This window comes from Mesocricetus auratus, unplaced genomic scaffold, assembly GCF_017639785.1.
Source record: "Mesocricetus auratus isolate SY011 unplaced genomic scaffold, BCM_Maur_2.0 Super-Scaffold_100013, whole genome shotgun sequence".
NCBI lineage: Eukaryota > Metazoa > Chordata > Mammalia > Rodentia > Cricetidae > Mesocricetus > Mesocricetus auratus.
The window spans coordinates 38,122,583-38,135,216 of record NW_024429196.1 but is presented as its reverse complement, the minus strand read 5'-3'; the positions used below and the strand labels follow the sequence as shown (position 1 = coordinate 38,135,216).

General features: G+C 36.2%; 1 protein-coding gene across 4 annotated transcripts in view; it reads right to left on the bottom strand.

Moving 5' to 3' along the window:
* The window catches only part of Lyst (lysosomal trafficking regulator), a 165,957-nt gene that overhangs the window by 50,731 nt on the left and 102,592 nt on the right, over positions 1–12,634 (bottom strand). For 3 of the 4 annotated variants that reach the window (XM_040755607.1, XM_040755606.1, XM_040755609.1), the window contains exons 29-33: positions 11,791–11,946; positions 10,947–11,138; positions 6,154–6,332; positions 4,181–4,387; positions 858–1,034 (exon numbers count right to left, since the gene is read on the bottom strand). In XM_040755607.1, coding sequence (XP_040611541.1) covers positions 858–1,034; positions 4,181–4,387; positions 6,154–6,332; positions 10,947–11,138; positions 11,791–11,946 — 911 coding nt within the window. The remainder of the gene's footprint in view (positions 1–857; positions 1,035–4,180; positions 4,388–6,153; positions 6,333–10,946; positions 11,139–11,790; positions 11,947–12,634) is intronic. The other variant, XM_040755610.1, reaches the window with a different exon arrangement.

Here is a 12,634-nt window from a genome sequence, read left to right as displayed (position 1 = left end):
ATTTCTCATATAATATTAACATGGGGCTTAACAAAGTAATATTGAAACCAAGCTAATAAGCAAAAATTATTACTCTTAAGAGATCAGACTACTAAAATATAAGCCACTTAAACAACATTATAATCTCCTTAATTTTTTTGTATAGTTTGAGCCATTGAAATTAGAACAAAAAAGTTAAGTATGTTCTCCAGCCTGCTGAGTTTACATAGCTACCTGCTTATTTTACTTGCTTGTTAAAGAATCCTTAAGTTCAGTTATGTATTGACTTACTTGTCACTACAAAATCTGTACTTCATGTTGATATAAAAGCAGCTCATTGGCTAAGAGCACTTGTTGCTTTTGTCAAGGACTGGGGTTCATTTCCCAGTACCTGCATGATGACTCACAACTACCTGTAACTGATTCCTCTTCAGCTCTCCAAGGTCACTGCATATATGTGGTACACAGTCTTACATTCTGGCAAACACCCATATACATAAAATCAATGAATCTTTAAAAAAAAAACTTTCCTTCATTGTAGGCTATAGATAATGGATGACTAGAACCGAAGAGAATAGAAAGCTCCTCAAAATAAGTCTATTTTTTTCCATGTTGATCAAAAGTTCTTGTAGTTAAAAATGAAAGAATCATTGCACTTAGTGACGGGTAGACTCAAGATCTGCCCAGTGGAGGACAGCGGACAGTATGGACCTTCCCAGCCTTTCCCCAAGTCTCTGAATAAAGTGTTTTGACTCCAAAAAAAAATCATTGCAAGCTCATTATCAATGTTACCTAATAATGAAAAAAAATCTTTAAGTCACTGTGTTAAGTGTGTTCAATAGGATTTCCTAAAAAACAACTCTGATTGACAGACTCACCTCTTTGATCATTTTAATGAGCTCTGGTTTGGAAGGGGCACTGGGAGGAATGCACTTGTGACCACATAATTTTAAAACATTCAGAAGCAGTTCTGCTGTTTCCAGTTCTTCTTCATTTAACTCATCTTGGTGATTATGTATCAACTCTGACAAATACAGAACCAACTTGGCTCCATGCTTTAAAAAAAGTAATAATGCTTTAGTCATAAAGAATTTTTATTTCTTCCATTTAAATTATTTAATAATAGTTAATTATATTTCTATTTTTGGTTTAAAATTATTTAATAATAAATTTAAATATATTTCTAAAATTAGCTGGTTGGATCTAATTTCAATATAGTATGCCAGAGTAGATAAAAAATGAATTATGTATTAGATATTTCTAATTTTATTTGTTTTGATAATAGAAAAAAGTATTTTAAAAAAATCTAAAAAATTTCATGATTTCTACAAACCACTTTTAAATAAATTAGAAACAGAATAAATGACACCACCAGTGTGAGAAAGACACTATCAAATATTAAATCTATATTTAATATGATAGTGATGTGGTATTCATTAGACTATTCTATTTCTCTGTGCATATTAGAAATTTTTCATAAATGGTTGAAGTGAAGCAATCTAGTTAGCTAACTTCTGGGAGAATTTGTTAAGGAAAAATAGAATATAAAGTGGGGGTAAAGGAAAAGACAAAACCACTGAACTAGAAGAGAAACCTGTCTTTTAACTTAAAGTAAAAGTACATCTCCATCTCCTTTCCTTTGTGTTTTGCTCAGTAGAAAATGGTAAGTTTCAGGAACAAAAGACTGTCCCTAGCTTGTCAATACAGACTACTCTCTAAAAAAAGAAGAGGCAAGAAACTAAAGGCAGTAAGATCCTGCCTATCATGAGTTCCACATGAGTGTCAAGAGGAGGGCTGTTGTGGGCCAGTCTATGAACAGACCTAAAGCCCAAACTAGAGTTCTTAAGATGATGACAGCCATCCTTTGAAGTGCAAACTCAAACCAAATTTTTGTTCCTATTTTGATTAGGTGGGTCTTCCACATTATGCCTATCATATCTGACTGTCACATGTACATACATGTTAAACAAAAATTATGCCAACAAACTAAACACATGCCCTTTAAAATCTTCAATGATTTGAATTTGGCTTTATGGCATTTTAAACTGCAAACAGAATTAAATGTCAACAATTGGGTCTAGAAACGATTGGTGATATTTAAACAAACATGCTGAATCACATCATGTTGCTAAGAGCCTAAGATGAACATACGCAACAGTGAAAGTAGCAACGCTTATTTCAATGCAGCATTTGAAATTAGTCAGAAAGCAGCTGCTACCTGACCAAAAGAGGAACAGTAACAGATGCTGTGGCAGTAAAAGCACTGAAGAGTTGGCAAATAAAGAAAAGCTGTGCATGTCTGGGGTATTTTCTTATGTGTCTTAGAAGTAATGTTCGTTTTACATCAAAACTATTTCAGCTTATTATTCAAAGGCATCCTAAACTGTCTTTAAAGAACTGTGGGGGGGGGCAAGAACAATGGCTTACACCTCAGCATTTGTAGGCATAAGCAGAAGGATTACTACCAGTTTCTAGATAATCTGAGCTACAAAATGAGAACATGGCAAAGAAACACCTATTTTCTCAAACAGTAAGTTGTTCCTAATCTCTCTCTTTTTTTTATTCCTTAATCGATAGTTTTTCGATGAGAAAAGGTATTAGGACAAATGTAGAAAGATCTTTTTTTTTCAGCTTTCAAACAGTAGACACCTTGGCAGTGAGGAGGCCTCGGCAATCTCTGGGGCCTTGGGTAGTAGATCAGTGTTTACCATGGTATACGAATGAACTTTGTGAGCCCATTCCACATGGAGGGATGCTCTCTCAGCCTGGACACATGGGGGAGGGCCTAGGCCCTGCCCCAGATGAAGTGACAGATTCTGGAAATCCCCCATGGAGGACCTCACCCTCCCTAGGGAATGATGTGGCGATTGGGTGGGAGATTGGCGGGGGACTGGTAGAGGGGCAAGGGAGGAGGGTTGGGAGAGGGAGCTGGGATTGACATGTGAAGCAAGCATGTTTCTAATTTAAATAAAAAAATATATTGAGAAAAAAAGTAGACACCTTGGGAGGCAAAGACAGGAAATTCACTTTATCCCACAAATTTAATATCTGCCTGGACAACAGTTTCCATCTCATAAAAACAAAACAAAACAAACTTAAGAAACTGAATCTAGCCGGGCGATGGTGGCACACGCCTTTAATTCCAGCACTCGGGAGGCAGAGGCAGGCGGATCTCTGTGAGTTCGAGGCCAGGCTGGACCGACAGCCTCCAAAACAATACAGAGAAACCCTGTCTCGTAAAACCAAAAAAAAAAAAAAAAAAAAAAAAAAAAGAAACTGAATCTATTATAAATCTTTATAAATTACAACAGTGTATAAAAGTAAAGTTTTCAGTGATGGTTCTCAGAATGAAGTGTTCTGAATGTACTAAAGGAAGGAAGAGTTAGAAAAAAGACAGAGTGAGCTAGTCTAGGGCTAAGTGGTGAACAAAGGAGAGCACAGTGCCCTGCTCGTGGTGAGCCTCACAAGATAGAAAGAGGTTGTGAGAGGCAGTGATGAGAAACTATCTTGAAAGGAGGAGAATTTGAATGGAGAAATGTAGCTGTGAGCTTTCCAACTCCAGGAGAAAGCCAACAGAACAAAGCTAGTATGCAGCTATGAAAAGGCATAAAGAACATTCCTAGAGAGGACATGCTATCTAGTAAAGAATAAAAGGAGAATGAAGAGCTTTCAACAACAAAAACAGATTCAGCAGATTATGTTTATATATTTGTACACACACATATATGGAACAATAATAAAGAAAAAGAGTATGGGAGGAAGGGAATATGGAGGGACTAGAGGGAAGAAAGGAAAGTGGGGAGAGTAATATAATTAGATTTTAATTAAAAATATATGTGTGTGTATATACATATACATATATACATACATACATACACACATATATATAATATACAATATATATATTTGGTTTTTCGAGACAGGGTTTATCTGTGGCTTTGGAGGCTGTCCTGGAACTAGCTCTTGTAGACTAAGCTAGTCTCAAACTCAGAGATCTGCCTGCCTCTGCCTCTCGAGTGCTGGGATTAAAGGCTTATGCCACCACCACCTGGGCTTTAAAACTGTATTTTAAAAAGGAAAATACTTTACAATATGGCAAGAAGTAACCATTTAAGACCGTATAAGAACTTAGATAAAGAACTTCTAAGTACTGGAAACAACTATGAATTTGAAAGGCTTTATCAAATGCTAAGACACTTACTTGTGGGGATGGGCTAAGACAGTCTCGAAGTATATCCTGATGAGCTGGTTCATGAACTATTTCAAATATTTGCTTTCTTTCTTGAACAGTATGAATTGGTGACAAAATATGTGCTAGCAATCTTCCAAGCTGAACTCGGAAAGTTTCTTTACAGGACCCCATGATTTTAGTCCACTGTTGCTTACAACCACTGGTTTTATTTGAACCCTAAGTTAAAATAGAGGTGAATTAGGATCAGACTTAAAAAAAAACTAAATATTATTAGTAGCAGTAGTATGTGAAAGGAGGGTGTCTATGTGCTACAGCATGCAAGTGGAGGTCAAAGGACAACTTTGTGGGGTTGGTTATCTTCTTCACCTTTACATAGGTTCTAGGGATCAAAATTAGGTTATCAACATTTGCATGTTTTTACCTGCTGAGCAAGCTGGGTTGCTCAGGATCAGACTACTTAAGCAATACTATACTAATTTCACACAACTCAAGGAAGGCAATAGAACATGATTCATTCTAGATTTAATATTCTACAATATTCTAAGTAAGACACTCATATACATGTCTACACACATGAGAGTTTAAGATAGATTTGCAACAATAGTCAGAACTTTATATATTTTTGCCACAAGTAGAAAAAGAGGTAAGTACAGAAGGACAAGCTAATATCATGAGCCATTTTTCAAAAACTACCGAGGGCTTACAGACTGTCAATTAAAATCACAAAACAACCAGAGAACAATGGTAGATAAGGCCACCTTGATTTTACAATATAAAAGACAAGGAAATCATAATTAAAAGTTGAGTCAGTACTACCACAGTAAGTACAGTAGTTACAAATTTAGACTTATATAGAAATTGATCATCAGTTTTTCCTAATGTATAATCAACCAGGTTATTTTAACTGTAGATCTAACAGTAGCCTAGTAATGAACAAGTCACATGGGCTTAATACTGGAATCAGTGTATTTTAGAATTTATCCAGATTTTTAGAAAGGTTTTCCAATTACTTCAACTCTTTTTTTTTTTTTTGGTTTTTCGAGACAGGGTTTCTCTGTATTGTTTTGGAGACTGTCATGGAACTTGCTCTGTAGACCAGGCTGGCCTCGAACTCACAGAGATCCGCCTGCCTTGCCTCCCGAGTGCTGGGATTAAAGGTGTGCACCACCAACGTCGGCTACTTCAACTCTTAAGATCTCTGTTTGAGTGATTGAATTCTAAGTGCATCTACAGTTTATTTAATGATCAAAGATGGACAGTATAATATAGTTTAGATTTAGAGATTGAGATTGACAATGATGACTCATGGTGTCCTAGAATTAGATTGGCCTTTGGTACTACTGACAGAGTGAACTGATCATTTTGTTTCCCACGGTCAAGTATAAATGATCCAAAGAAGCTCAAGCATGATGATGGTATATGAAGCCAGACACCCATCAATATTCTCTATATCATTTTGAAGGCACCAGCTATGTTTCTTCCAAGATACAAATGTTATAATAATTCAGAAACTCAAGAATATAACTACAAATAAAGCCCTTTAAAAATAGGCTATTCATTTAAGCCATAGTAATCATCAAAACCTTACTCTTACCTGTTACTCATTTTGTGTAACAGGTAAGTCAGCAAAATATATTACTCTGTTATTGAAAACCCAAGCCAGGCATAATGGCACACACATGCAATCTCAATTAGTAGGATACTGAGACATGAGAAATATAAGTTCAAAATCAACCTAGGCTACATAGTGAATCCTTGCTTCCAACAAACAAACAAACAAACAAACACACAAAACAAAACTCCACAAAGTAAAAAATAACCCATCCAAAAAACAAAATTGAAAACCAATTCAAATTGTTTCAAATGTAGAAAAATACTGAACAGCAAAAAAGAAATATGCTTTTTGAAACCCATAGTTTAGACATGTAGACCTCTATTCTGTTTCTATAAATGGACACCTATCAAGTCATTAATTTACTTACAATAGACACTTTGAATCCATCTATCAGATATGTGAACATTTCTTTCTGAAATGGATTATATATAGAAGGTTGCTCATGATGCATATCTTCTTCAGAAATTTCAGTCTGGGAAACTGAGGTCTTGATTTGGGCTGCATTTTCCGGAGTTCTCAAAATGTCAATAATATCTAAATTCAACTCTTTGAATCAAAAAAGAATTAAAAATTTAGTTAACTCACTGATATACATAATAATGATGCTGGTAAAAATACTCTCTTGGGAGAAATAACACTGAGGATTATAGATGGAAATTTCTGTCCTGCCTAGTCCTGCAGCCATTCAGTCCCAAATAAACACACAGAAGCTTATGTTTGGCCTATTCTCAGGCTTATTACTAACAAGCTCTTAAAACTTAAATTAACCCATAATTCTTATCTATGTTTAGCCATGTAGCTTGGTACCTTTTCTCAGTAAGGCAATCTCATCTTGCTTCCTCTTGTATTTGACTGGCAATCTGTCTCTGTCTTCCTTTTCCCAGAATTCTCCTAGTCTGGTAGCCCCGATTATACTCCCTTCCTGCTACTGGCCAATCAGCATTTTATTAAACCAATAGGAATGACAAATCTTTACGTTACAAGAGCATTATCCCATATCAGAGGATATTTGAGATAGCCATAGAAAATTACATATAATTGTATATATTCCCCAAGAGTCATACACAAAACCTAACCTAAAAAGCCTAACAAAACCTCAGTATTGAACGTGAAAAACCTCCTTTCAAGATGGTGGATAGGGGAGTCCAAGAGATGCCCAAAACAATATAGGTTATTGCTATTGCTCTTGGTTGCCTTCCAGAAGTCTGAATATAAGTTCCCATTCCTGAAGATACCACACACTTTAGACACAAGATTTGGAAGATTCTACCAGGATCTGATCTGAAAGCCTCCTTCCTGAGGACTAGCTTACATCACACAGGAAGATGATTCAAGTTGCCAAGGAAGGAAAGCAATCCAACTGTGAAACCTATGATCCACAATGATCAGCACAGTAAGATATTCTTAAAGGTGTATCTTGGCAGTAATCAACAACTGTCAAAATGGATTTAAGGGCTGTTCAATAGGAGAGAAATCTTGCCTGGTACTATAAATCTAGCCAACCACCAGTGGCTAGTGATGCCATGGATTTTGGAAGAGAACCTGAAACTGCCATTTTCCTAAACGAGTGTAATTCCTAACTGCTTTCTAAATAGTTATCCTTACTCTACCAAAGATTGCAGCTCCTACCCCTCATCAAAGAAGCTTCTTTTTGCAGCAGATGGAAATCACTTTGGAAATCTATAACTAATCAAAATGAATAGAACATTATGAGGTACCCAACTGCAGTGGATACATCTACAACACTGCCTTACATTACAGATTAGAGAACATTGTGGAACTTAGGGTAGGAAAACTGTAGTCTTCTGTGAGGTTATATCTTCTAGATATTAGATGGTAGCTACACTCAAGAAATTTCAACAACATGATTGTTTAAGCAAGACTTGAACAATGACAACAGTTGACATGTCAAAGTAGATGTGAGAAATGGCAGAGCACTGCCCCTAGATGAAGAGTTACAGGCAAGTAATAACTGTTGAGTGGGATGATTAGCTTTCCCAAGATGAGCACTTTAAATGGTTATTTAAAACCAAGTAGTCAGTACATACATACAAGCAATACTAAATGGATTCAGCAAGTTGTGTTTATATAGCAAGTTGTGTTTATATATTTATTCACACACATAGTCAAAGAAAAGAAGACATGAATTTGAGAGGGAGCAGCAAGGGGGAGACATGGGAAGGGCTGAAGATAGGAAAAAGAAGAATGGGATGATATAATTATATTTTAATTAAAAATTTAAAATCCTCTAGCCATGTATGGTGGTGTATGCCTTTATTTATTATTTATTCTCAGTACCCAAGAGACAGAAACAGGTAGATCTCTGTGAGTTTGAGGCCAGTTTAGCCTGCATAATGAATTCCAGGATAGCTAGGGATTACAGAGAGACCCTGTTTCACACAAACAAAACATAAAGTTTTAAAAATCTTCTGTATTATTAGCTCTCTTATCATAGTATAAATGTAGATAAAATGAGACAGAAGAGTGAATTCACTTAAAATAATATAGACATCTAAAAATACTTAAGTTATGACATTATAAAGGCCAAATTTGCTAATGAAACAAAAGGTGTTAAAAATTACTAAGACCAGCCGGGCATTGGTGGCACACGCCTTTAATTCCAGCACTCGGGAGGCAGAGGCAGGCGGATCTCTGTGAGTTCGAGGCCGGGCTGGACCGACAGCCTCCAAAACAATACAGAGAAACCCTGTCTCATAAAACAAAAAAAAATTACTAAGACCATACAACTCTTGTACAAATCAACTGAAAGGCTACATGACACATACTGAATGGATCTGTGATGGATGGCTATATATTTTAGCATTTTTTTCCTTTTTTTTTTTTTTTTGGATGGGATTTCTCTGTAGCATTGGAGACTATCCTGGAATTTTCTCAGTAGATCAGGCTGGTCTTGAACTCACAGAGATCTGCCTGTCTCTGCCTCCTGAGTGCTAGGATTATTCACTAGCCTTTTAATGCTGTAATGTGATAATCCTGGTTCAGTTTTAGATTTTAGTCTGGAAGTCTGTTGTCCCAAATATAAGTTAGAAGAGTTAAAACAGAACCACAGTAACAAAATTCCTCTTGGGCTTAACATATGTTTTTAGGGACAATTACTTCTTTCTTCTTCCTACCTTCCTAGGGTTACCAGAATAACTCTTTAAATAATTTCTTAAGATTTTAAAAAAAAAATATTTTTATGTGTATGAATGTTTGGCCTACATGTTTGTCTGTGCATCATATACATGCCTGGTGCTCTCAGAGGCCACAAGAAGGCATCAGATTCCCTAAACTACTGTTATAAATGGTTGTGAGTCACCATATGGGTTCTGGGAATAGAACCTGGGTCCCCTGCAAGAGCAACAAGTACTCTTAACTCCTGAGCCATCTCTTCAGACCCCTTGAACAGATTTTAGTATTCTATTTTGACTCACTGATAGTGTTTTAATTTTTCTGCTTTACTGAGGCCTAACTGAAGGAAATTATATTCTGTATATAAAGTGTACGATTTAATTCTTTGATATACATACACACAGTTGAATGATATAGTTAAGGTATGCTCATTAGTCCTGATATAGCTGTGTGTGTGTGTGAATATTAGTCATAGAATTTTCTTTTTATTCCTTGCTTTGTATACAAGTCTGGACTCAAACTTGTGTTCCTATAGCCCTAGCCTTCACAAGTATGCATGATTGGTCATAGCTATAAAGCTTTTGTTGCTGCTGTTTATTTTTTAGCTCTCTTAATGGTTGCTCTATGTATTAGCATAATATTGGCTTCACAGAACAGCACATTAAAACAGCAGTGGGATATCTCTGTACATCTAGCAGAATGGTTAAAAATAAAATGGTGACAACTCCAGCTCTTGGAGAGGATGCAGTAAAATCTGGATTACTCATGTACTGTGAATAGGATGGGATATAAAACTACATAACTGCTTGGGAAAAGTTAAACCTGTCATATAGCCCAGGAAATGTACCTTGAGTATAGAAAATGAAGGCTTATATTCACACAAAAACCTGAACATGAATATTGCTTTAAAGGTTGTTTGTAAAAACTCCAATTGGAACCAGCTTAGATGCTCTTCAACAGATAAGTGGTCAAACAGACTCTGGTACGTCCACAACTTATGGTACTACTGTCCCATAAAACAAAAATCCTAACCAAACAGATTGCTGATATTCAAAATAAGCAGAATGACTCTCCAGAGAATTACACTGAATAAAAATGGCAACAGACTTAATTTCATAATTATATAAAATATTTTTTCCAAGATAGGATCTTACTATGTAGCTCTGGTTGTCCTGAAACTCACTATGTAGACCAGGCTGACCTCCAATTCACATAGATTTGCCTGCCTCTGCCTCCCCAGCTCTCTGGGATTAAAGGCATGGGCCACTACATCTGTTCTTTTTGTTTTGTTTTGCTTTTTACTGCTGTGTTGCTGCCAGGCCAGTCTGGAATTCTTAGGCTCACACAGTCCCACTTCAGTGTCTGAGTGTTTGGATCACAGGCACAAACCACTGTGTCTGGCTGTCTTGTAAAAAAACAATAGAAACAAGGAAATGCAGGGTAAATTGGAAGTAGGTGGGCTGAGGAGTATGAAGAAAGTGAGTTTGGCCATAAAAGGGCAACATGATGATTTCTTGTGGGGATGGAAATGTCCTCCTTGACTATATCCATGCCTCCTTCCTGACAGTGACACGGTATCATAGTTTTGCAAGACTCCATGGAAGAAACTGATGAATCTTTACATTATTTCTAATAACAGCCCATGAATATGTTACTTTGTCAAAAGAAAAGTTGAAAAATTATCGTTTTGAAATCAATGACCAACCCAGACTAGTATTTAATACATTAGAAACCTAAGACTCCCTTATTCTATGGGTTTTGTTTTTGTTTGTTTGTTTGATTTTGTTCGAGACAGGGTTTTTTGTGTAGCTTTGTAGACTTGGCTGGCCTCAAACTCACAGAGATCAGCCTACTTCTGCCTCCCAAGTGCTGGGATTAAAGGTATCCACCATGACCACCCGGCTACTCTGTGGTTTCTAAGAAGAGAAGAAAACAATGTCTTAAAAAAAATTAAAAAAGGAAACCAATCACCTTCATATTTCCCTTGGTGAATCTGCACTGATGGGAGAAAAGCAAGTTCTAGGCTACCTTGATAAATGATCCTGTTCACAGCCAAGATGGTGAGTCTCTGCAGTCTCTGGGCAAGCTCTGCCTCTGAGGCCTGGCTAGGGTGCTCCTGGCTCATCCTCCTCTGCATCATAGTGTACAGCTCATCACTGGCCACCGAGCGCATCTTCATCAGGAGAGACTCTGTCTGAGCCAGGGGAAATTTTCGAGGACCTTCAAGTACATAAATCATTCAATGCCACAATTAATGATGACCAATGAACTTACTTTCACTAGAATTTTTTGATTATTGGTTATGAAAATAAAACCTTTTTATTACAAAATTAATTTACAATAACGAAAAGAAAGTAAGAGAAGTTAGTATTTTTTCCTTCTCCAAGGAAGTGCAACAGTACTTCGGATTTCAAAGTTCAAAATAACAGCATTGAAGCCAGTAACACAGGATAATGTTTACTTACATTTGTCCAAGTCTGAATCTTCTGAAAAACTCAAAGTATCATATGGGTATGTGTGGCTTTGATAGAGATAGACTATTTTCACTGTTTCACTTCCTTGTATTCCAAAATCATCAACAGTTTTAAAGAACAAGACATTTTAGCAAAAACAAAACAAAACAAAAAAGAAAACCCATGATAATTTAGTAATAATGTTACTATGTCCTGGTAATTTCTATTGAATCTTATAGCTTGGAAAATTACACATAATGACAAGAATCATCCAGTGAGAGTGAAGAGATCATAAAATAGATAAAAGTCCAGCGATTTGCCAGCACAGTGATTAGGGGTGAACACATCATTTGGAAAGCATTTCCTGAGAAATTTCCCCAGACTGAAAAAGCAGAGTGCTGTTCTGGCATCTACTGCACCTGCTCTGGAAGGCACTGCACATGTGGTGCATCCAAAAGAGAGCTGGGAGAAGTCTTGATTTAATGGATTGAAGAAGGGCATTGGAAGTTGACCATAGGAACCAAAATGGCGTCTTGGTAGATGAGGAGTAATAGAACTCTTCACTGGAATTGAACCTTTGTTTTAAATTATGAAAACAAATATCAATTTCCATGAACAATTTTTTTTACAAATTACTTGCATCTGACTAAATTATGACAGGTTTTAATGACTTATCCTACACGATATTTAAAATTTTAATAGTTTTTTTTAGATTGCACACTAGTAAGTATTTTTAATCAGTTACATTATCTTTCTGGTTTATGTTTCTATAAAAAAGCAGCAGTCTTTTTTTGAAAACATGTTAGCATTTATTATTTGATAATTAACACAAATTCACAGTAATCTCTGACACCATGTGCATTCCTGCTGCCACAGCCCTGACCTGGATTCTACACTGTGCTTTCTTCTAGTCCATACTCCCCACAGAAATCAGAGTTCTCTTTATACAAGGAACATCCATCTGATCATATCATGACTTCCATTAGGATAAAACATGGACATGGCCTATGTAGCCTCTTCTGGTACAATAGTTTCTGCTGAGAAGAAAACTTTCACAGATTTTATAATTTGATTTTTTTTTTAAAAAAAAAACCATATGTTTTAATTCCTTGGCTCTTGAAAAGGAGACTCAGTATGTTAGATTGGGCTGGCCTCAAATTCCCAGAGACATACCTGTCTTTGTTTCTCTAGCGTTGGAACTATGACAAGCAAGAAAAATACTTTTAATGTAAATGATATCAGAATACAGGAAAGTATAGCTAC